We start from the raw sequence: 21,281 nt of genomic DNA, 5'->3' as shown, positions 1-21,281 counted from the left end.
GTGCAAAAAGTTTCAAGTTCCCTCTCTGGCTTCTCCAAGATAGGGCTAAGAGAGATTCCTGCCTGCAACCTTGAAGAAGCCACTGCCAGTCTGTGTAGACAATACTGAGCTAGATAGACCAATGGTCTGACTCAGTTTACGGCAGCTTCCTGTTTCTACTAATTATTTTGCAATGAATTTTAAAGATTACAAAATCAAAAAATTAGCAGTGCAAAAAGAATGAATGGTGGAACAACCTTGCCAAATTTAACAATGAAATTAATAAATAGTGAAATGTGTTGGAGCACCAGTACATATTAAATGCTGGACTTGGACTGCCATTCAGAGTACAACCCAGAAGTGGAAGAGTCTTCTCTTCTCCCCTCAGCTGGAGAAGGAGGAAAGGTGAAGAGAAAGCACAAGTTAGACACCATGGCTCATTCTCATCAAGAGCAGTTTGCTTTTTCACTACATTTGAACCTGGCCAAGAGGTTCAGTACTTCACAATCTGCAGATCAACAAAATGGCTATTTCTGTGGTTGGTATCTTTAGATCAACCAGTTCCTGAGTCCACCTCCAACTCCTTCTGCTCTCTTTCTCTAGATATAAGAGTCTGAAACCTGTGTGTCATAAATTGCCAGCGATCACTAGACATGTGACCTGTCTATACCTACAAAGATAAGAATCGTTTGGACAATGTTTTTTCCCTTGACACTCTAAGGATGTGAAAGCTGGACTTTGAAGAAGCAAGATAGAAGTATTGACACTTTTGAACTTTGGTGCTGGAGAAGACTTTTGAGGATACCATGGACAGCCAGAACAACAAATGGATCATAGAATAGATCAATACAGAATTTTCATTCAAGGCACAAATGATCAGGCTCAAACTATCATACTTTGGACACATTATGTAAAGATCCAGCTCACTTGACAAATCCATAATGCTGGGAAAAGTTGAAGGAAAGAGAAAAAGAGGACGACCAGCAGCAAGGTGGATGGACTTAGTTACGACAGCAAGGAATGCACAACTGAGAGACCTTAAACGCCAAGTTGAAGATAGATCATCCTGGAGAGAATCTATCTATGTGGTTGCTAAGAATCAACACTGACTTGACAGCACTTAATAAAATCACACACTCCTATTATAATAATCTGTTGCAAGATGCTTTGATAGTCCATGTCAGCTGAAAAGCAGGATGTAAATGCTGCCTTTCCACTAACGAAAAGGCTCTTCTGCTCACAGAAGATTTGTGACCTACTGCAAATGTTGCAGAATAAATAAACTCCAAATTTAAAGATGTTTTAAATACATGTCTTTGCACAAGCTCATTTCAAGTCCTTTTTATGGCTCAGTAAGTTATTTTATTTATTAATCCAATTTTTACACCGCGCCAAACCTTCGTCTCTGGGCGGTTAACAATAGCATAAAACAATTTAAAATATATACAAAAACTTAAAACAATTTAACAATTTAAAAATCACCTACAAATTAAAACCTTAAAATTTTAAGTTAAATTCTGCATATTCCCAATTTCACTTTTTTTTACTATAATACAAACCTCAATACAAAGATGTGCAAAGTTTGCTATCCATTAGTTTTGTGCCACAGATGGAACAGTACTAACATTCCCCCCCCCCACTTTTGCATGATTCTTTGTATGCAAACCATAATTCAAAGGAGCCAGCCTACAGCCTGTACGATCTCAGATTCATGCCACAACCACAATGTGGGTTCATTCATGTGGTCAAAAAATAAATCAAATGTACCAGGAATCATACTGTATACACCAGGGCTGCTCAACTTCGGCCCTCCTGCAGATACTGGCATACAACCCCCATAACCCCTGGGTACTGGCCACTGTGGCTGGAGATTATGGGAGTTGTAGTCCAAAAGCAGCTGGGAAGCTAAATTGAGCAGGCCTGCCTTAGACTGTAGTCAAGACTGTAGGTCCCAACACTGAATTCCAGTCCAAACTGAAAATCTTATTCTTCTGATACAGTTCATTAGCAACATGGCGATCTAGTCATCACAACATATTTTTATATATAAAGTGTTTTAGTGACATGTACATCTATCTTAGATCTTACCTAATCGTAGCTCTCCAAAATTGCCACATCCAATTTTCTTCCCAACTCTAAAGTTAGGTCCAACCATTAAGACTCCAGAGTTTGAAGAGCTGCTGCCTCGTGGATTGTGACTTGGACGTCCACTAGGCCTTGCCATTCTATCATCTGGTTTGTCCTTGTCTTTCTTTTTGCTATCCATATCAAGTTTACGGTACTCCACTTTGAACTTCTTTCCCCAGTCAAGACAGGCAAACTCAAATGGGATAAAGTAGAAAAGGAAACATCACTAGTTAAGTGTTCCAGCTAGTTATTATGAATCCACAAGCTGCTGCAGGCAGTCACTACTTGAGAATTCATCCCATTCGCAAAGAGTTTTTCCTTCGTGGTCGTCAGAGCAAAATATGTTCTCAGCGGATCCTCTATAAGCACCATTCACTGGTATTTAAAGTGCTTCTGTAACGAAAAACAGAAATTAATTAAGCAAGTACAGCGAATACAAAGTTATATGCCACTGAGGAGCACAGGTGTAGTCAGCACTAGACACATGATTTTTTTTAAATTAATTGCTTGCAAATCCAATAAACTGAGATTATTACTGAGAGAGAGAGAGAGAGAAATATTACAAAACCCACAAAGGGAAATAAGTGTGCAAACCACCCCGCCAACTATGCTTGAAATAAATATGCACAAGTCATTATTTCCTAATTGAATTCAAAGATTTACTAAATACTACATTAGTGTAAACAAAGCAATTTACAACTAGAAACATTTGCTCATTTCTAAGTAAAAATGCCACATCCTGCCAACAAAAGTTTTAAACCTCTTCCGGAGTTGCAAAGATCGGGCTGCTTAATTAATTCCTTAGCAACAGAGCAATCAGATTTCACTTTATATGAAAATGCATAGAAGAGAGCTGTAGTTCACATAGGCTTGGACCCTAATTTCTGTGCCTGTAATTCAATTCATGGAACATGGCTTTCCCATCTAACCCTTCTCTCTGGAGCCCTCAAAATCCTGCTCCCAGGGTTTGCCTCATCCCTGAACAGGATGGCATTTAGCATGGGGAGCTACTGCCAGAAGGGAGAATCGGCAAAAACTGAGTTGTTGCTTGCACAAGAGCATCTTCAGATCCAAGTCATAATGTAGAATGCATTTGCAAGAATGAGTTTAATACTCAGGTCAACAAATGAAAACATCATGAGTATTTATTTCAGTGTTAACAGGGCACCCAAGTTAGTCTGTTAAAATGGACCACATTCTTAGCATTATACTACTGTTGCACCATTTCCTGTTAAAGATTGTCTGGGCTACTGGGATAATAATTTAAATAGTTTAAGACTACAATATGCTGAATATTTCACAATATTTAAAAGTACAAGAAAATAGAATTTCACGACATATGGCTATTTCAATAGTCAAATATTACCAAATAATGCTTAACTATTTGCCACTAAGTGAGCCAGCGTGGTGTAGTGGCTAGACTGCTGTACTAGGACCGAGGAGACCAGAGTTCAAATCCCCATTCAGCCATGATACTAGCTGGGTGACTCTGGGTCAGTCACTTCTCTCTCAGCCTAACTTACTTCACAGGGTTGTTGTGAAAGAGAAACTTATGTAGTACACCGCTCTGGGCTCCTTGGAGGAAGAGCGGGATATAAAATGTAATAATAATTATTATTATTTAAGAAGTTAGCAGTAAACATTTAATGAACTTTTGAGGTATTTTTTAAAGGAAAATTAAGAGTATACTTTCTAAGATACAAAATGAGTTATGTTAAAGTTAGTTATTGTCATAAATGCAATATTTTTTTAGAAGTCAAATATGGTCTACGTGTTAAATGTACAGGTAACTGGCAGCTATTATTTTGAGAACTATTACATGATGGTACAAAACTCCATGGAAATTGAGAAGAATTAATTCTAACTCCTGACGACATTGAAGGGTAGATGGAAAAGGTGATCATGCAATATGGTGACACGGCTTAAAAATTCTGGCTCACATACTGTTGTGCGTGCCACAACAGTATGTGAGAGGGAGGAAGAATTATCAAAAATCACCTACTGCACATACAAAACATTCCTACATGTACCCAACATTCAACAGTATGAGTCACATAAATTTTGGAGGCAAATTATCTCCACAAGTATGGAAATAAACAGATCTTATCTGAACATTTTGTTAAATACAGTAAGAAACAGGAATCTGATTTTTTACTTGATTGTAGTGACAATGTCTGATTGCCCAGTACTGTACAAAGAAAAAGCACCACCATCTAATTCATTTATAGGAGAATAAACTCCTGTTAAGTTGCTTGAAACAGCTGTATTTCACAAGATCTAGAGAATAAAATAAAATTTTGATAATACAAGTTGTTTTCTACGTTGGAATGGGAACACAACTGGTTAAATGTAGTTAAACCAATTTAATAAAGTACTACTTAGTTGTGTGATTTAAGCACAGCTAATGTGGACCAAATTCAAAGCTAATATGCACCAAATTTACAGGCTATAGCTAGACATTGATTTTTACTGATCTTCTAATAAATTTAACTTTAAAATAATTTTAGGTACTTAAGGACCAAATTACATGCTGACTGCATAGTGTGTGTGATTTTTGTTTTGTTTCTTAAAGCAGCTACCACAGGGCCCAAGCAGAATAAAGACCATGGCAGATATTTAACCTTTTTAAAAGCTTTTTTTATTTTACTGAACACACCACATTAAAAATAGTTTGTAGAATGACAAGCATGACACAACAATTATAACCCTTTGTGCAAATCACATACACTCTAATTTTTACTAGATTGCAAAAACAACCTCATTTAACAATCTTTCCAGATACTAATATAGTTGGAAGGCAGAGAATGGGCCAAGTTTTCATGATTTGTAAACAAAACAAAATCAGACCAAGTGGTGAAAAAAGCATTGGGATTGGCCTGACCCAGTCGAAGACAAATAATGTGTGTCAGTTTTCCCCGATATAGATATATGCCACATTTGCTGGTATCAAGAGTCTTTTATTTATTTTTCCAGTGTTGAGCAATACACAATCTATCAAATCCTTAGATTATAAACTCGAGTTAACCCACGAAAATATATTTAGTAATGCCAACTGTGGACTCAAATTCAGCCTCCACTACTTTAACATTTTACTCATCTCTGAGAAAATGTGTGTCCAGAAAGAAAGAACACTAGGACAGGACCACCATAAGTGAAAATATGTTCCCTTTGACCCACAGCCATCCCAGCAGAGAAGGGAACTACTTTTATTAATATAGGCTAATCTGGAAGGGGTCATATACCATCTGTGGAGAAGTTGTGTGTTGTTTAAACGTTCTCCTTAATTGGGGCTGAAGATGATGAAACAACTGGTTTCCATTTCCATGCCTTATTCCAGATCGCTAACAGTCTGCTGAAAATCATTTTCCAAGATTGCCTAAGGCCAATTAAAGGATTATTCATTTGACTTATTAAAGTATACAATTTAGAAATTAGGCCTTTAGAGGAATTTGACCTTTTCATTACACCATGCTCCCATTGAAAATGCCTCCCCCAAAACAGCTATTTGCCTTTAGCAGGAAGCTGCCATTAGTTTGGATGGGCATTTTTGTCAGTACTACAACATGAGGGAGAAAGGAACATTGGTCTTACCTGTGAAGGGTTATTTTTCCCTATGTCTGGAGCTCATCATTATGGATTAGGTACAAAGCATGCTTGGAAGACAGGACTGACATCATTGTAGTTTTAACTTCCTGACACCAGGAGGGGCCTAGACACCAGTTCCAGGAGTGCAGGGAGGAGTAGCAGTAGTAAATACAGGAGAGAGCTCCCTAAACTTCAGAGGGGAAAAACAGTATATACACCCTAAGAAAAATAAGGGCAGAAAGGTTAGTGATATGGAAGTACCATATGTAGGGAAGAAGGACCGAAAGCAGGGGAAAACTGTCCACTAGTAAGCCCATGGAGCTGACTCCACCCAAAAGCGGCTACCCATAGTACTATCCAATGGTCTAAGAGAAGATAACATCCACGTACATCCAGGAGGGAATGATGAGCTCCAGACACAGGGAAAAAGAATCTTTCACAGGTAAGACCAATGTTCCTTTTTACCCTGTGCTGGAGCTCATCATTATGGGACATGTCCAAGCAGCCTAAATGTAGGAGGGAGATGTACTTATACAACCTGTTGAACCATGTGGCATCCGAAAGCCGCCTGTGGTGCGTGGAGGAAAGAAATTTTATAGTGTTGAATGAAGGGAGTGATAGAGGGCCAGGTAGCGGCTTTGCAAATGTCAGATAACAGCACCTAGGCTGAGAAACCCACCAAAGTTGCGGCTCTGTGCATAGAGTGAGCCATGAATCCCCCTGGTACCGGGAGATTAAGGGTCTTGTATGTAATGCTGATGCACTCCCTGAGCCAACGACCCAATGTGGCTTTGATACTTTTTGACCGAGGAAGGACGGAAAGACACAAAAAGGGAATGAGACCTACGAAATTCCGCTGTGCGACAAAGACAGATGAGCAGAGCCCTGCGAACATACAGTTTATGCCAAGTCCTCTCTTTGCTGTGGATGGGCGCTTCACAGAAGGAGGAAAGGACAATATCCTGAGAATGGTGGAAAGTCGATTGACCTTGGGGATGAATGTGGGATCCATCCTCAACACTACAGCCTCTGGCTGGAACAGGCACAATTCCTTGTATGCCGATAGGGCTCCCAACTCCGAAACCCTGCAGGCCGACGTGATGGCTACCAGGAACAAGACTTCGTAAAGAGAAGTTTGAGACTGATGTCTGACAGGGGCTCGAAGAGGGGTTGAGCCAGTGCGTTCAGGACCTTATTCAGATACCAGAATGGCTGGGGGGGGGGGCGCAAGGTTAGAGGCTCCTTTTAGGAAATAAGAGATGTGAGAATGAAAAGAAGATAGACCAGGTTCTGCTAAGTCGAGGCCTGAGGCCAGCATTGAAGCCTGGCGTCTAAGGGTACTGGGCCTAAGGCGAAGGCCTATGCCTGCCTAAAGGCAACTGAGGACATCAGGAACCCCTGCAGTGCATGGATTTAAATTCTTTCAGCAGGCCCCATTTGGAGAATGCCACCCATATAGCCTGGTAGATCCTCTGGGATGATGAACGGTGGGAGGCTAGTATGGTATCTTGGACTGGGACCAAATACCCCTTGGCCACTGGTCTGTTGCGCTGGAGCCATCCCAGCTCCAGATGTAGAATGGGACCCTGGGACAGAAGGTCCCTGCGTACTGCAAGATGCCATGGGGCCATATGGATAGGTTGACTAGGTCGGAAAACCATGGCCTCCTGGGCCAGTGAGGGGACACCAGGATCAGGTGGGCCCGCTCTAAGATCAACTTTCTGATGACCCTGTTGATGATGGCCGGTGGTAAGGCGAAAAGGAGACTTTGGGGGCAACTGGTGTCAAGGGAGTTGATGGCTTCCGCTGCTAGTATCTTGAGAAGAAGCACGGGAGCTGGTGATTCAGAGGAGAGGCAAAGAGATCCACTAGAGGCTTGCACAGGTGTGCTGTGATCAGCTGGAAGACCTCTGGATGGAGGACCCATTCCACAGGGTCCATCGTCCTTCAACTGAGCCAGTCAGCTTCATCGTTCTCTGACCCGCTTAGGTGTTCTGATGTGAGGGACAGCAAGCGATGTTCCACTCACTGAAAAAGAAGGTTAGTTTCCTCCATCAGTGCTCGTGACCTCATGCCCCCCTGGTGGTTGATGTGAGCCTTCGTGGTGATGTCCATCCTCAGGAGCACATACCATCTCTGAAGATGATGTTGGAATCCTAACAGGGCAAGTCTTGCTGCTTTGAGTTCCAAATAGTTTATGTTCCAGTTTGTGACTACCTGTGACCATGAGCTCTGGGCCGGAATGCCTAGGCAGTGAGCACCCCATCCCTTCAAACTGGCATCCGTGGTCACTGTGATCCACTGTGGAACAGTTAGTGGTAGGCCGTTGGTCATAGCTGGAGACATCCACCATTTAAAGGATCTGCATACCTTCTTAGGAAGAGTAACCTGTTTGTGTGTACCTGCCATGTCGTCATCTTGATGTGGAAAGAGAAGCCACTATAGAGGGTAGGTGTGCCACCTGGACCTGGGTGTGCATTTCATGCATGCTACCATGGATCCCAAGACTTGTGAGAGGAGTATGAGGTCTGTAGTCTGGGATTGTGGGAGTGGTTGAAGAAGGGACATGAGTTCCTTGTTCCTCAGGTAGGAAGACCGGATCCTGGGCTGTGTTGAATACTGCCCTCAGGTGTTGAGGCATCTGGACAGGTGTCTGATGGATGTTTTCTTTGTTCACTTTAAAACTGTGGTCTTTGAGGCACTGAAGTGAGCGGTGACCTGCTGTCTTGGCTTGTAAGAGAGAAGGAGCCCAGATGAGGAGGTTGTTGAGGAACGGGTAAATATGCATCTGCTGGAAGCATAGGTATGCAATCAGTGTGACCATGACTTTCATGAATACCCTGGGCAAAGATGACAGGCCGAATGGGAGGGCCCTGTATTGAAAATGTTGCCCATTGTATAGGTACCTCCTGCATGAGGGGCAGATGGGCATGTGCAGATATGCTTTGGATAGACCCAATGAGGCCAGGAAGTTGTGAGGTTGGATGGCCTCCTTGATGGAATGGAGGGATTGCATCCTGAATTTTTTCTTCCTGACAAACTTCTTCGGGCATTTTAGGTCCAAGACCGTCCTCCAGGATCAATCTTTTTTCAGGAACATAAATAACAGTGAGTAGATGCCGGAACATTCTTCTGTGGAGAGTACCTGCTCGATCACCTAAATCTGAAGGAAAAGATGTATTTATCAGTTGATGTTTGGACACTATGGTGGATCGAAGAGTGATCATGAAGGAGTCTGGTGGGGTGGTCATGAAGTCTACGGCATAACCGAGGGAGATTATGTCTATCATCCATTGCTCTTTGGTGGTAGACATACAAGGGGGGTGAAAAGGTGTAGTCTGCCCCCAACCTAAACAGAGTCATTGTTTTCTGCTCTGTTTGAAGTTAGATGAAGGTCCTTGGAAACCTTGGCCTCTGAAGTACTGCCTCCACTGAGGTCGTCCTGTACCTCTGAAAATGGATGTGTGGAATTCCCTCCCTTGGGAGGGGAAGGAGCCTTGGTACAAGGAGAACATTGAAGTCTGTGTAGGGTTGAGAAATGGTTTGCGCGAGCCCCTGCATGTCAAAGGCATGGCTTTCTTTTTGTCCTTGATCTCTACTAATATGGGGTCTTGCCACTATCTTAGCCAGAGAGATCTGTGCACAGCCACCCCAGCTGCCATGGTCCTGGAGGCCTGCTGCAGGTAGTCCAGGCTAAAGTCTGCCATTAGGGCTGCTGCCTTGGGAAAGCTTGACATTTTCAGGAGGGACCAGGGCTATGAGCTCCTTGGCCCATAAAATTGAAGCCCGGGCAAAGGTAGAATTGGTAGTAGTGGCTTTGATGACTGTTACCAATGCCTTGTGCACCTTCTTAAGTTAGGAATCACACTTCCTGTCCTCAGGAGATCTGAATTGATTGTGGTGCTCAGAATCATCCCTGACACCATCTAGGCGACCAGGGCATCAATGCAGGGTATTGCCAGGTGGGAAGTCACATCCTGGGGCAGGGAACAGGGTTTTCTGGGATAGCTGCCTACTGGCCTAGAGGCGGCTGGTTGCTGCCATTCTGCTAGCATGACCTTATGAAAGCTGCTGGGGAAGGGGACCGTGTGAGATGGGGAGTTAGCAGCAGGGACTGGTAACCTCCTGTACTGATTCTGCTGGAGCCACATCATTGATGGCTCTTTCAGCTTTTGCTAATAGGATATCGAAATTAGAGGACGACCGCCCAGAGACGCAAGTATGTAAAATAAATAAATAAATGTGAGCAGATAGCTGAGCTAACTCCTTCCCCTCCTACCTTCTCATATCCATTTGTATGGGGGAGGGTGAATCAGGGTTGGACTTGGGTTCAAATGCTGGCTCGATACGTACCTGGACTCTAGGCTTGACCGTTGGTGAGGAGGCACTATAGGTAGGCTAGGCTGGGGTAGAGGTGATGCCGGGGGGGGGGTAGGTTGGGTGTGCAACGATTGGATGCAAGAGGGTGGGGATATTTGGGAGGTAAAAGGGGAATCAGAAGAGGAATAATGATGTATTTTCCTTTCACTTTTGGCCCCCAATTTTTGTTGTAGGAAAAGGCTACACTCATATGGTGAAATAGCTTCCTCCGTGGACTAGAGTCAATAGAGGAAGACAATCATTTTCTGGGTAGTCTGGGTCTCATGGGTACAGTGGGTGCCCCTGGGTCTTGAGGTGGCATCACAGGTGGCAAGATTAAGGCACTGCGCAAGCCTGAGCCACCCTCCCCCATAAGTAGTCTTAGCCAATCGGCTACATCAGGTGGCACAGTCAATACTGAACCCTCTTTCAGGGCCACAGGGTTAATTACTGTGATCTGTGGTTTGCCGCTCAGGCCTGCTGGTGGAGCATCCAGTGGCGTTCCCGAAAAATCTTCCATAGGTGGAGGTGAGTTTTGGTCATCGGCAAGTTGATTTGGCTTGTCTGGCCCAGTTGGAGTTGGGGCCATGCCATCCTTCTCATTAGCATTGGATTTTGATGCGGGGGACAGCGCAAACCAGCCAGTTCCCCCCTGACACCAAACACCCCAGAGGTGATGTTACTGGATTCTAGGGAATCGCCCGCAGTGCCCTGGCCAGCTGCCCCCTTTTTGCCACACTGTGCTGTGCTGTTTTTCAGGCAAGGTTTGGTGCATCTGCATAAATCTTTAATAAGGAGCCTGCTAAGGTACAGGAAAGCAAGCAATCTCTTCTTTTTCAGTGGCTGAGTGTCCTCCTTAAGGTGCTTGAATTTTTTGGAGGCTTTTTGTGGACTCGGGGCCTCTTCGTGCATCCCTGCCACCACCACGAGGGGAGGAGGACCAGGGAGAGCGGGGGTTAGTGATTTTGCCCTAGGGCTGCTGGGGGGTGGGTGGGTGGGCTTTGTAGTCACGAAGGGACCTTCAGAAAGGAAACCTTCCAAGAGATCCTCGGCTTGTGCTCTTTCCATGAGTGGAGGAAAGGGAAACCAAAAGCAAAAGACTCAAACAAAGGGCTAAGCTGATCTGGTCAGGTTGGAAAAGAATAAATATTTTTTTTAGGGATTTTTTTCAATTTAAAGATGGGCCCAGGTCACTGCTTTCCCGCCCTGGCACAAACTAAGGGTGGAAGATTCCCCACAAACGGGGGAAGATAGGAGCAGAAGAAAAGAAAATATAAGACCTGAAGGCCTAAATTTGCAAGAGTTATCTCAGTATGCTGCATTCTGAGCGAAAACAGCACTGGAACTGGGGTCTAGGTGCCTCCTGGCTGCAAGAACTTAAAACTACAATTACGGCAGTCTTGTTTTCCCAGCATGCTCTGTACGTAACCCATAATGATGAGCTCCAGCACAGGGAGGGAAGGGTTTCATATTTATTTATATAGTACTACTCACACATGTGGCATTTTATGAAGAATGAGGGGACAGGTCCCTGTACCAAGTGGCTTACATCCAGAAATTAACGCAAAAGAAGCAACTGAGAAAAGGAAAGGAAATGGAGGTGGGGAAGATATGCAAATATTTGTTACATGTACTTCGGAACTGTGCTGTGCAAAAGGCTTCCTAGAAGAGGTGGGTTTTAAGAAAGCAGCATCACACAAGTTCCAGGAGGTAAGTTCCAAGCAAAAGGGCAGAAAGCGAGTAAAGACAGAAACATCTGAGGGATCAAGAGACCTTTGGATGGTTGAGAATAATGGATCAGGAGGAGTGAAGGTCACGGCCAGAGTTTAAACATGAGATCTGAGTGGTAGGGAGAAGCAAGGCCATGGAGGGCTCAGACAAAGACAAGATGCTTGTGCTGGATTTGGAGTGAACAGCAAGACAATGAAAATATTTAAGGCTTTGAATGATTTGGCCAGAGCAACAAGAGGTGAACTATTTTAGCAGCTGAGTGCTGGATGGTGATGAAGAGACCAAGGGGAACCAATGGAGAAATATGTCAAGAGAGAAGGGCCATATTCTTGCAACATAGTAGAAGGTGAAGCAGCTTGATGTGGTGACAGACTGAATGTATGGAATAATGGGGAGAAAGCAGTGAAAACCAAGGCTTTGGATCTGTTAAGCAGGGTAGATGGTGATATTATCAATAGATAAGGACAGTGTGCAAGGAAAGGACAGCTTGTGGGGGATTCAAAATTCAGTTTTGGACATAATGGGCTTGCAACAAAGATGAAGCATCTAAAGCCATGAGACAGGTAGTTGGAGATGCAGGACTAGAGTAAAGGGGACATTCTTTGGTGAGTAGGTAGCTCCCTGCTCCTTCATGCCCTGTAGTCCCAATCCTTCCCCTCCACCCACCCACAGCTTTTTACGTTTAAAAAAAATTGATACACAGCATATGCAAAGTGACTTTCCGTTCTTAAAGGAATGTGGCTTCTAGTGTATTTCTTAAGGGAATAGAATCTAGTGTCTTTTTACTTGTGTTGACTACAGTTTTCCTGTTTATAGAGACAATGGGCCCCACTGACCATGAGCTGTCCAAGAGGTGACCTGGACTGAAATAGTAGACAGTAATTCAAGTGAGCAAGAACAGCTCAAGAAGGACTCCAGGGTGGTTGTCTTCTCTGAGTAGCACCTGAAAGACTAATATACATATGCACAGCTAGGAAATGGTGTCAACCATTTTGGCTGTTCTCTTATGAAAGGGCAGAACTGAATGGAGCCACACAGCACATGCAGCCACCCACTTTATGATGCTTTAGAGTTCAAGGCTATTCAACTGCAGCTCTCCAACTGTTTTTGGATGACACCTTCCAGCATGCCCTGCCACAGTGGTCAATAGTCAAGGATGATGCAAGTTGTAGGCCAACATCTGCAAGAGGGCTGAAGTAGAGTAGCCCTGTCTTAGTGTGTATGCAACCTATAATACCTATTAATTGCAAAAATAGCTTGGGTGGGTGGGTGTGCGTGCGCATGTGCATGCACATGTGTCTTCTACAATGCTGACATCCAGACAAGATGGTAAAAATGCTGGTTTATCAGGGCTAGTCTACTTTGAAAGTGGTTTCATATGCTTCTGCCTGAGTCTTCTTGTCCTGTGCTGAAATGCCAACAATTACAGCACACAGTCAATGGAAAAGCTGGGCCAGAATGATTAATCTGGGGGAGAGAAGGCAAATATTCTTGGGAGAGTTGCATAGCTAGGCTCTTATTCTAAAGCCACCTTGACAGTCTTTGAATACAAATGTTTTAATAAATCAAATTATAAAAACTAAGGTGCAGGACTTACCTGCATAGCTAGGAACTAGGGATGTGCACAAACCTGTTCAGAGGCCCTTTTACAGGCCTTCAAACAGGTTCAAACACTGGGCGGTTCGAAGTGTTCGGCATCAGAGGATGGGGATAACATTAATGGCAGGGGAGGGTGCACTTAACCACCACCATCCCGCTGCATTTCCCCCGCCAGCGCTCATTGAAAAACTGGTCCGGCAGGGCAGCAGTGTACCTCCCTGCCGCCCCATCCAGTCCTTAGACCGGAAGTGACAGAAAGTAGCGTGCGCACATCGGCGTGTGTGCACATCAGGCGCATGCACAACACACACACGCTACTTCCTGTCACTTCCAGTCCAAAGACTGGACGGGGCAGCAGGGAGGTACACTGTCACCCCGCCAGTCTGGATTTTCAGCAAGCACCAGCAGGGGAATTGTGTGTGTGTGCGGGGGGGGAGTGCATCCTCCCCCACCATTGAACCTGCCCCCGCCAGTTCCGTGCACATCCCTACTGGGAACCACAGAGCCCTTACTCCTGCTATTGATACCAGATGACTTCATGATGCAATGAAAGAGGTAGGCTGCTATTAATACACGGGCATTCTTGACTTCACAGAAAGCAGACCACAGATGAACAATATTGCGCTCCCTTATTGCACTCCCTGTCACCTCCTGTCAGACCAGGAGTGCTCCAAGTAACTTCCAGGGGGGGGGCGGGAGAGGGGGGAATTTCAGTTTTCTAAATATCAAGAGAAGAAATTGAATTTTAGAATATTTGCAGCCCACATTGTCTTTTTTTTTAATGGAAACCTGTCCAGACATTGTTACTCATGTACCAGATCCCACTGGAACTAAACCTATTGGCTGGATAACTAAATAAAAGGCGTTTGATGAAAGAAAAAGCAGCAGCTTCAACAACTAAAGTAATGAATCATCAAAATATAACAAGCAAAGCACAAACTAAAAAGGACTAACAAAGGAGAAAATATTTTCAGAGTTTAGAAACATTACATAATCCATCAACAATGACTATTTATGCTTGTTTAGAAGAGAAGATGCGAAACTCACAATTACTTTGGGGCTATTTTCAGCCATCAACATGCATTTAAACTAGGTTGTTCAGAGCTGGAACTAGATTTCAAATTCCAAGAAAGCATCAACACATTTTGACACACATGGGATGTTCCTTGTTTTGTACGGTATTGTTATATTATGCAGTTTTTCCATAGTCAGCTTCCCTCTGAACTTTCAAGATGTGACTTGTTGAAATCTTGCTTTCCTATAGCACACCACCACTTCTGGAAAGCTAAGACAACCAATCTCTAGTTCAACACATCCAAAACCAAACTTTCCAGATCCTTTTCCTTGCCACTGTCTCTTAGCAACACTGAGACTGCCACCCAAGTGTGTGTCATTTGCTTTATTTAAAACTCTTCCTCCCTTCAACTAATAGTTCTGATTTTCTCATTTTAAATTTTTACAACTATCTACCTCATTTTAGTTCACTCAGTTCTCCCTGAACCTCCCCAGCACACTTAAAGATCCAACATATGTACTTAAGATCTACTACACTCATTTTCCCATACATACTTAAGGAAAAAGTTACTTACCCAAGAAAATGTTCCGGTATTCATAGATTTCTCCATCACAATTCACATTCATATGCAGGTCGCATTCTGACAACAAAGAATGCATTTAACATTAGCAATTGATATAATTCAATAGTTTGATAAATGTATTGAATATGCTATTGTAATTACACAAGCACTGATGTTATTAGTTCCTCACCACCACCACTGCCGTCCAGCAAATATGCATTTATTAGCATACACTGAGAATACGCTAAGAAGACAAATGCCAGATAGATATTCCTTCAAGCCAGAGATATCAAGTAATTGCCACTAGCACTGATGACATCCTATTTCAGTCTACTGGATACATAACCACCATCCTTTGAGAAGTCACGTAAACAAGTTTTCTAGGTAGTCACACAACAGACACACAGAATTTAAGTCAAATATGCCACAGGACTGCCATCTAAGTAATGAATCACCTTACGTTATTAAGAAGCAACATGAAATCAGGATTATGGGAGAAGGCAAGCTTTTTACTATGTTTCAGGTGCCAAGGAATTTGCACTGGCCAGATATCCCCATGTCTTGTATATCTGCCTAGTAGTGTTTTTTTGGTTATGTCTGCACACCTGAGTTTTCTTTGAGACATCTTTTACATTTCCAAAATGTGATTCTCTTCATAATATCCAAAGAAGAGCCTACTGGAAATTAGTCACACATATCCAGCAGGTGGCACTTTCTGAAATACTCCAAGTGGCTCTATGAATGGCAATCTACAATTTGCATATTAACTGTAGTTCTGTAAATATAAACACAATTCCCAAACAGCACATTAAAAGCAGATTTAAAAATTGGCCAGCGGTTGACACACAAGTATCAACTGTGCCTGCCACAATGAAGCAACATAACAGAGAGCTCATGTTAATATGTACTTTAATACAATCTTAAAATCTAGAACAGTGGACTTATCAGGAGTTGGGATCTCTTGAAAGCTCAGTGCTGCTGGGCTGTATGTAAGCCAGCAGTAAAGGGGCAGCCCCATAAACCCAATGGTGGAGCCACCTAAAAAGCTACTTTCAGGCAAGTCCCCTGTTACCAAGCAGGCCAAAACAGGTCTTCCTTACATAATCCAGAGACTAAAGCTGTGTTACAAGCACAAAGAAAGCACTAAAAGAGTACATAAGGCCTACTGAGTGCAAATGCAGTTTACAAATTGTCAAAGGTATAAACAGAACATATATGTAGCATATATAGATGATCTAACACAAAGACTCACCTTCTCTCATAGTGAATGGCGAGGGGAGAGGAAAAATGCAGCATAGTTCCTCCTCCCGCTCAAAAGAGAGTGGATGTCATCACCTCCTCAACACACCAAGGACAGGAGAATGGGACCAACGGCTGGCCCGCCACCTCATTCCCCTCCCTCCCATTCAGATGAGCTGAAGAGATTAGAGTATCATTGCAAGACTTTTCTGCAAGGCCCCAACAACCTGGACACCTTTTGAGAGTACAGAAAATCCAAGTTTTTAAGTCCAGAACATGAACCAAATCTTGCGCGCACACACACACCTCTCTTATATTCTCTCACGTTTATAGGCAATCCGACCATTTTCCAAATGAACAGTCTCTCTTTCCAAATCCTCTGTGGCTATAATTATAAGTGCATTTACATGGAAGTAAGTTCTACTGAATCCCAGAGAATTTACTTCTGAGTAAAGCATAGAAATGTCCAAAGATATTCGAAATGGACAATGACTTTTACTTGGAGGAGTTCTCATAAAAGCTGGTCCAAGCTTGGAGGAACCTGAAGAGCAGCAGTGATATAGGAAGATGCTGAAAGGTATCATCTCATACTGTGCGGGAGGAGGCAATGGTAAACCCCTCCTGTATTCTACCGAAGAAAACTACAGGGCTCCATGGGCACCAGGAGTCAAAATCGACTGGACGGCACACTTTACTTACTGTAAGACCAGGTCTCTTCTCACATAAGGGGGGGGAGGGGTATGGGAGTGACAGGGCTGGGGCTCCTCTTGTTGTATTGCCCTGTCTGTCTTGTGCAAAGCCTCAGTAGGAGGGGATGATAACGCCCCCCTCTCTTGGAGGGAACTGGAAAGAAAGGATGCCTGGTGGGGGATTTACCCTCCCTAGAGATGAACTACCTTAGTGGGAGAAATCCTTGGGAAAGGGGTCCCTTGGCCCAAGATCCACCGGTGGGGGGAGTGGTACTCACGTCCCCTGGCATGGCTGGAGTCCCAAGTAGCTTCAGGTCACCTCAGGATTTTTTTGGTAACGCCCCTTGTTCCTGGTTTGCTAGAGACACGGGAATGAGCAATGATTCTGGCTGGCATGTGGGGGGAAAGCGCGTTTGCTAGTTCCCCATACCCATGGTGGGGCCAGAATTCTTTGGTGCAGGAGTTGTAAGAGCGCCTGTCAGCAATCTCACTGAGGGGCTGGGATTAAGTGGCAGGAGGTGCTACTGCCAAACCATTTGGAGGAGGGGGCGCTCACTGAGCCTGACCACAGGAGCCCTCGGCTTCTTTCAGTGCTACCGGGTGTGCTCCACAGTTTACTTTTTGCTTTTTTCTTGCCAGGAACCTCAGCCTCAATGGAATGCTAATTCTTTCGCTACTTTGTTATGCAGCTGCCTCTGAGAGCATTCAGAGCCCCTGGTGGCCAAGACCAAAAACTGAAAGGTTCGTACCCACTCCAGAAGGAGATGTAGGAGAATAGAGGCATTTGGGCTAGAAGAAGACTGATTTGGGCTAGAAGAAGACTGATTTGGGCTAGAAGAAGACAAGTCTGCCCTCAGAGTGAAGTCCCTTCAAGATAGATCTCAACAAACAATCCCCATCGTGGGATGGAGACAAACAGCTCACAAATGAAAGTAAACAAAGGAGTCCATTAGCCAAATTAAAGAGTGACAAGAAGTGTTTTGAATTTAGGTAAAAACAATAAACGACTCCCTTCCCACCCTGGAACAAGGGGGGCGGAGGGAGGAAGATTATGGGGGGAAAACCTAGCCTGAGTATAAGAAATACAGAGCTCTCTTTATACGCTGTTTCCTGAGACAAGACAGGAAGGGAACTGGGGTTTTGGAGCCACCTAGGTAACTTCCGGATATGACCCATCTACTGCTTTGAAATTTATCCTGTGTTTTTGAGGCATGCTGGGCTCACAACCCATTATGCTAGGATTACATCCGTGCACTGCGGAAAAATACTTCCAAGCCTATTCGGGCTCACCACCCACATGCTGAAGACCACTTAAACAGACAGATAACTTTATTACTGTCATCAACCAGGATGACCACTTATTTAGAATACTAGATGAAGATATTAATCCCATTATGACATAATCTCACATGTACTGACTCAAAACATTTCAGTTTAGAAACAAAAGTCCTCTCAAAAACACTAGGATTATTCTCCTTAATACCAGGATAGATAAAAATCATTTTTAAAAAACAAACAGAATTTTCAAATTCTTAAAGTAATTTGTTAAAAAATGAACCTAGGTCAAAGACCTTGTGAATATTAATCATAGCTTCTAATTATATTTTTTGAACATACTTGTTAACAAGTATATGGAGATGAGAGATAACAGACGTGATCAGTGTTATTCTGCAGGTAGTATACATGCACACAAACAGTCAAGCTCTAACCTCTCTCTAAAAGTGGAGAGAGAGAGAGAGAGAGAGAGAGAGAGAGAGAGAGAGAGAGAGAGAGAGAGGTGTCAATGAATAGAGGACTTGGAGGGATGGAGTAGATCTGGACAAGAAGAAATGAGCAGTGATTAATGAGGGATAGAATCTTCTTGACTAGCACTTTAAATTGATTTGATACGATACAAGTCAAATATGCCTTATACTTATGTGATTTTATCAGTTCATCAGTTATCAGTGATGTAATTTTATCATCCAACCTACAAAATAAGTTCTTTGTATCAGAATGTCTCGTTCCTGCTAGATGTTGTTCACAGGTAACAAGGAAACAAGCAATTTCTACCTCTTAGTCCTGTCAACATTCTGGGCTGTAAGATTGATTAATTGTTAAAACTAAAAATATTCCATTTGATTAACTTCTGAAATTTCTCCATGAAGAAGTGTCATCCCATATATTGCTCAAATGCATTTCTAAGCATGGTTTAGAAGTAGCAAGTGGCATTTTTGTTTCTCAGTCCTATGCTCCAGTTAGTGCTACAGAAGATCTTCTTCATCCTAAACAAGTTTCCAGGCATATGTTTAAAGATGTTTACATTTTTTGTAGCTAGTCAAAAAGTTATGATTTGGATTCAGAACTGCACAGATAGAAGTCTGCTCAGACAATGAAGTTCTCACCTTCTCCACAACACACCATCCATTTCCTCTTCTGATGGTTGAAGGATTCTCCAGAAGGTGGAGAGACAGGACATGGAGGTCTGGGTGGAAGGAAAAATTGCCAGTGCATTTTAATTGTGCAGCTCTGGATCCAATCTCACATTTATATATTTTATTTCAATCAATCAATCAATTTATTGCGGCCGTAGGCCATACAGAAAACATACAAGAATTAAAAGAAAATTAAAAACAGAATATACCAGCAGTAGTATGGCACATAATAATGAACAGTAGCTCCTAAAATTTAGATCATAAACAGGATCTTAGTCTAATAGCAACATAAAAGAATTTCACCGCCACCTTGGTAATTTCATTGTCTAGATCCTCAAGACAAAAATTCAAATAAAAGGGGTCAGCTCTTCCTGGAAAATGCTCTAATAGAGGGAATATGAGTTCTTTTCTGGTATCAGAATACAGGGAGCAATAGAGCAGCACATGCGAAACAGTTTCAGGAAGGCCTGCACCACAGGGGCATAGGCCATAATCTGAAGATCCCTTGCAAAATCTTTTTTCCAGAAGGGCTGAAGGCAACACGTTCATGCGGGCCCTAGTAAAAGCTATCCTAAACTTAGGAAAGTGTAGGGAAGCTAAATACCTAGCACCTTTATTCCCCAAAGGGGGCTATATATTTTATTTGACATATTTGTATACAACCCAAAACTTGCATCCTAGGAGATTAGTCAGCACTAGGGATGTGCACGAAAGAGAGGGAGCACTAGGGATGTGTACCAAACTCAAAACATTCCGAGTGTTCCGGCGATAATATGAAACGCCCCATTGTTCCCCATGGGTAGCTCCTAGGGACACCAAAATGGGAGATAGGCAGTGTTCCCTCTAACAGGGGTTCCCAGATGTTATTCACTACAACTCCCAGCATGCCCAGCTGCAATGGCATTTGGCTAGGGATTATGGAAGTTGTAGTCAACATCTGGGAATCCCTGTTAGAGCGAACACTGGTGGTAGGGCATGATCGGTGCTACCTACCACCCAACCTACAAAACAAATGGGCAAGTGGGCAGTTTTTGGGAAAACATTAAAATCCTATGGGATTTGGGGGGGAATGTTAAAAATTTGTTTAAAATTGCCCAATTGCCCATTTCTTTGGTGGGTTGGCTGGTAGGCAGCACCCATGATGCCCTACAACACAACCCACTTTGGTGTCCCTAGGAGCTACCCATGGAGTAACTCCATTGTTCCCTATGCCTGTAACAAGCTGCACTCACAGAGTGCAAACACAAGTGTTGCAACCCAGCCTTAAACACTGTAGAAGCACACAGTAAGAGAGAATCTGTCCCTCTCAACACAGAACACACATTTCAAAAACAGTCCAATAATGGCCCCAAAATATAACTGACCCAGAATCCACTGCCAGCCACAGTGCCTGTGCTGCAGTAACATCACTGGCACAAGTTCCTCTCTCACACAGAGAATTAAGACTCCTTACTTCCTAGCATTGCAACAGCTGCCACAACAGCACCCTTAGCACAAAGCATAACCATAAGCTCAACTAGAGCAACTTCAGTCACATTTTGGACAAGTATACCTTGCAATGCAAATCGCAGAGCAGTGAGTGAAGAACAAATTAGTCTCAAGGCCAGACATGGAGCTCAAAACAGCAATCACCAAGAAATATTACACTAACACACACACCAATGTCCATTTCTCGCCACAACACTATCTCACAAACAAACCACACCACAACTCAAGGAAGGAAGGCACTTGCATTCTGCCTTTGTCAATCTGAGATCCAGAAAAACCATGGTTATAGCAGGAATAGCACAGCATATTATACTCAGTGCTGAGAAAACCACAAAATCAAACCTTTGAGTTCTTCCTCATCTCCTGATGTATTCTCTTCAAGAGAGACACAGTATAAGGGTTGTCTCTGCCTCCCAGTCCCTTTGAATAGATTTCGAAAATTCCCACCTTTTGTTTTCCCCCCTCCCTCTCCCCCAGCCAATGGGGGCATAGTT

The 21,281-nt window shown here is 43.3% G+C and overlaps 1 protein-coding gene across 11 annotated transcripts in view; it reads right to left on the bottom strand.

The window, feature by feature from the left end:
• The window catches only part of CSNK1G3 (casein kinase 1 gamma 3), a 110,611-nt gene that overhangs the window by 65,155 nt on the left and 24,175 nt on the right, over positions 1 to 21,281 (bottom strand). For 10 of the 11 annotated variants that reach the window (XM_053294213.1, XM_053294212.1, XM_053294209.1 and 7 more), the window contains exons 2-3: positions 14,970 to 15,035; positions 2,068 to 2,499 (exon numbers count right to left, since the gene is read on the bottom strand). In XM_053294213.1, the coding sequence (XP_053150188.1) occupies positions 2,068 to 2,245 (178 nt within the window). In that variant the 5' untranslated portion in view covers positions 2,246 to 2,499; positions 14,970 to 15,035. Of the gene's footprint in view, positions 1 to 2,067; positions 2,500 to 14,969; positions 15,036 to 19,269; positions 19,350 to 21,281 lie in introns of all 11 variants that reach the window. The other variant, XM_053294203.1, reaches the window with a different exon arrangement.

Source organism: Hemicordylus capensis, chromosome 2 (genome assembly GCF_027244095.1).
Source record: "Hemicordylus capensis ecotype Gifberg chromosome 2, rHemCap1.1.pri, whole genome shotgun sequence".
In the NCBI taxonomy this organism is placed as follows: domain Eukaryota; kingdom Metazoa; phylum Chordata; class Lepidosauria; order Squamata; family Cordylidae; genus Hemicordylus; species Hemicordylus capensis.
Note: the sequence above shows the minus strand (reverse complement) of the source record. Positions and strands in the feature narration are given on the sequence as shown.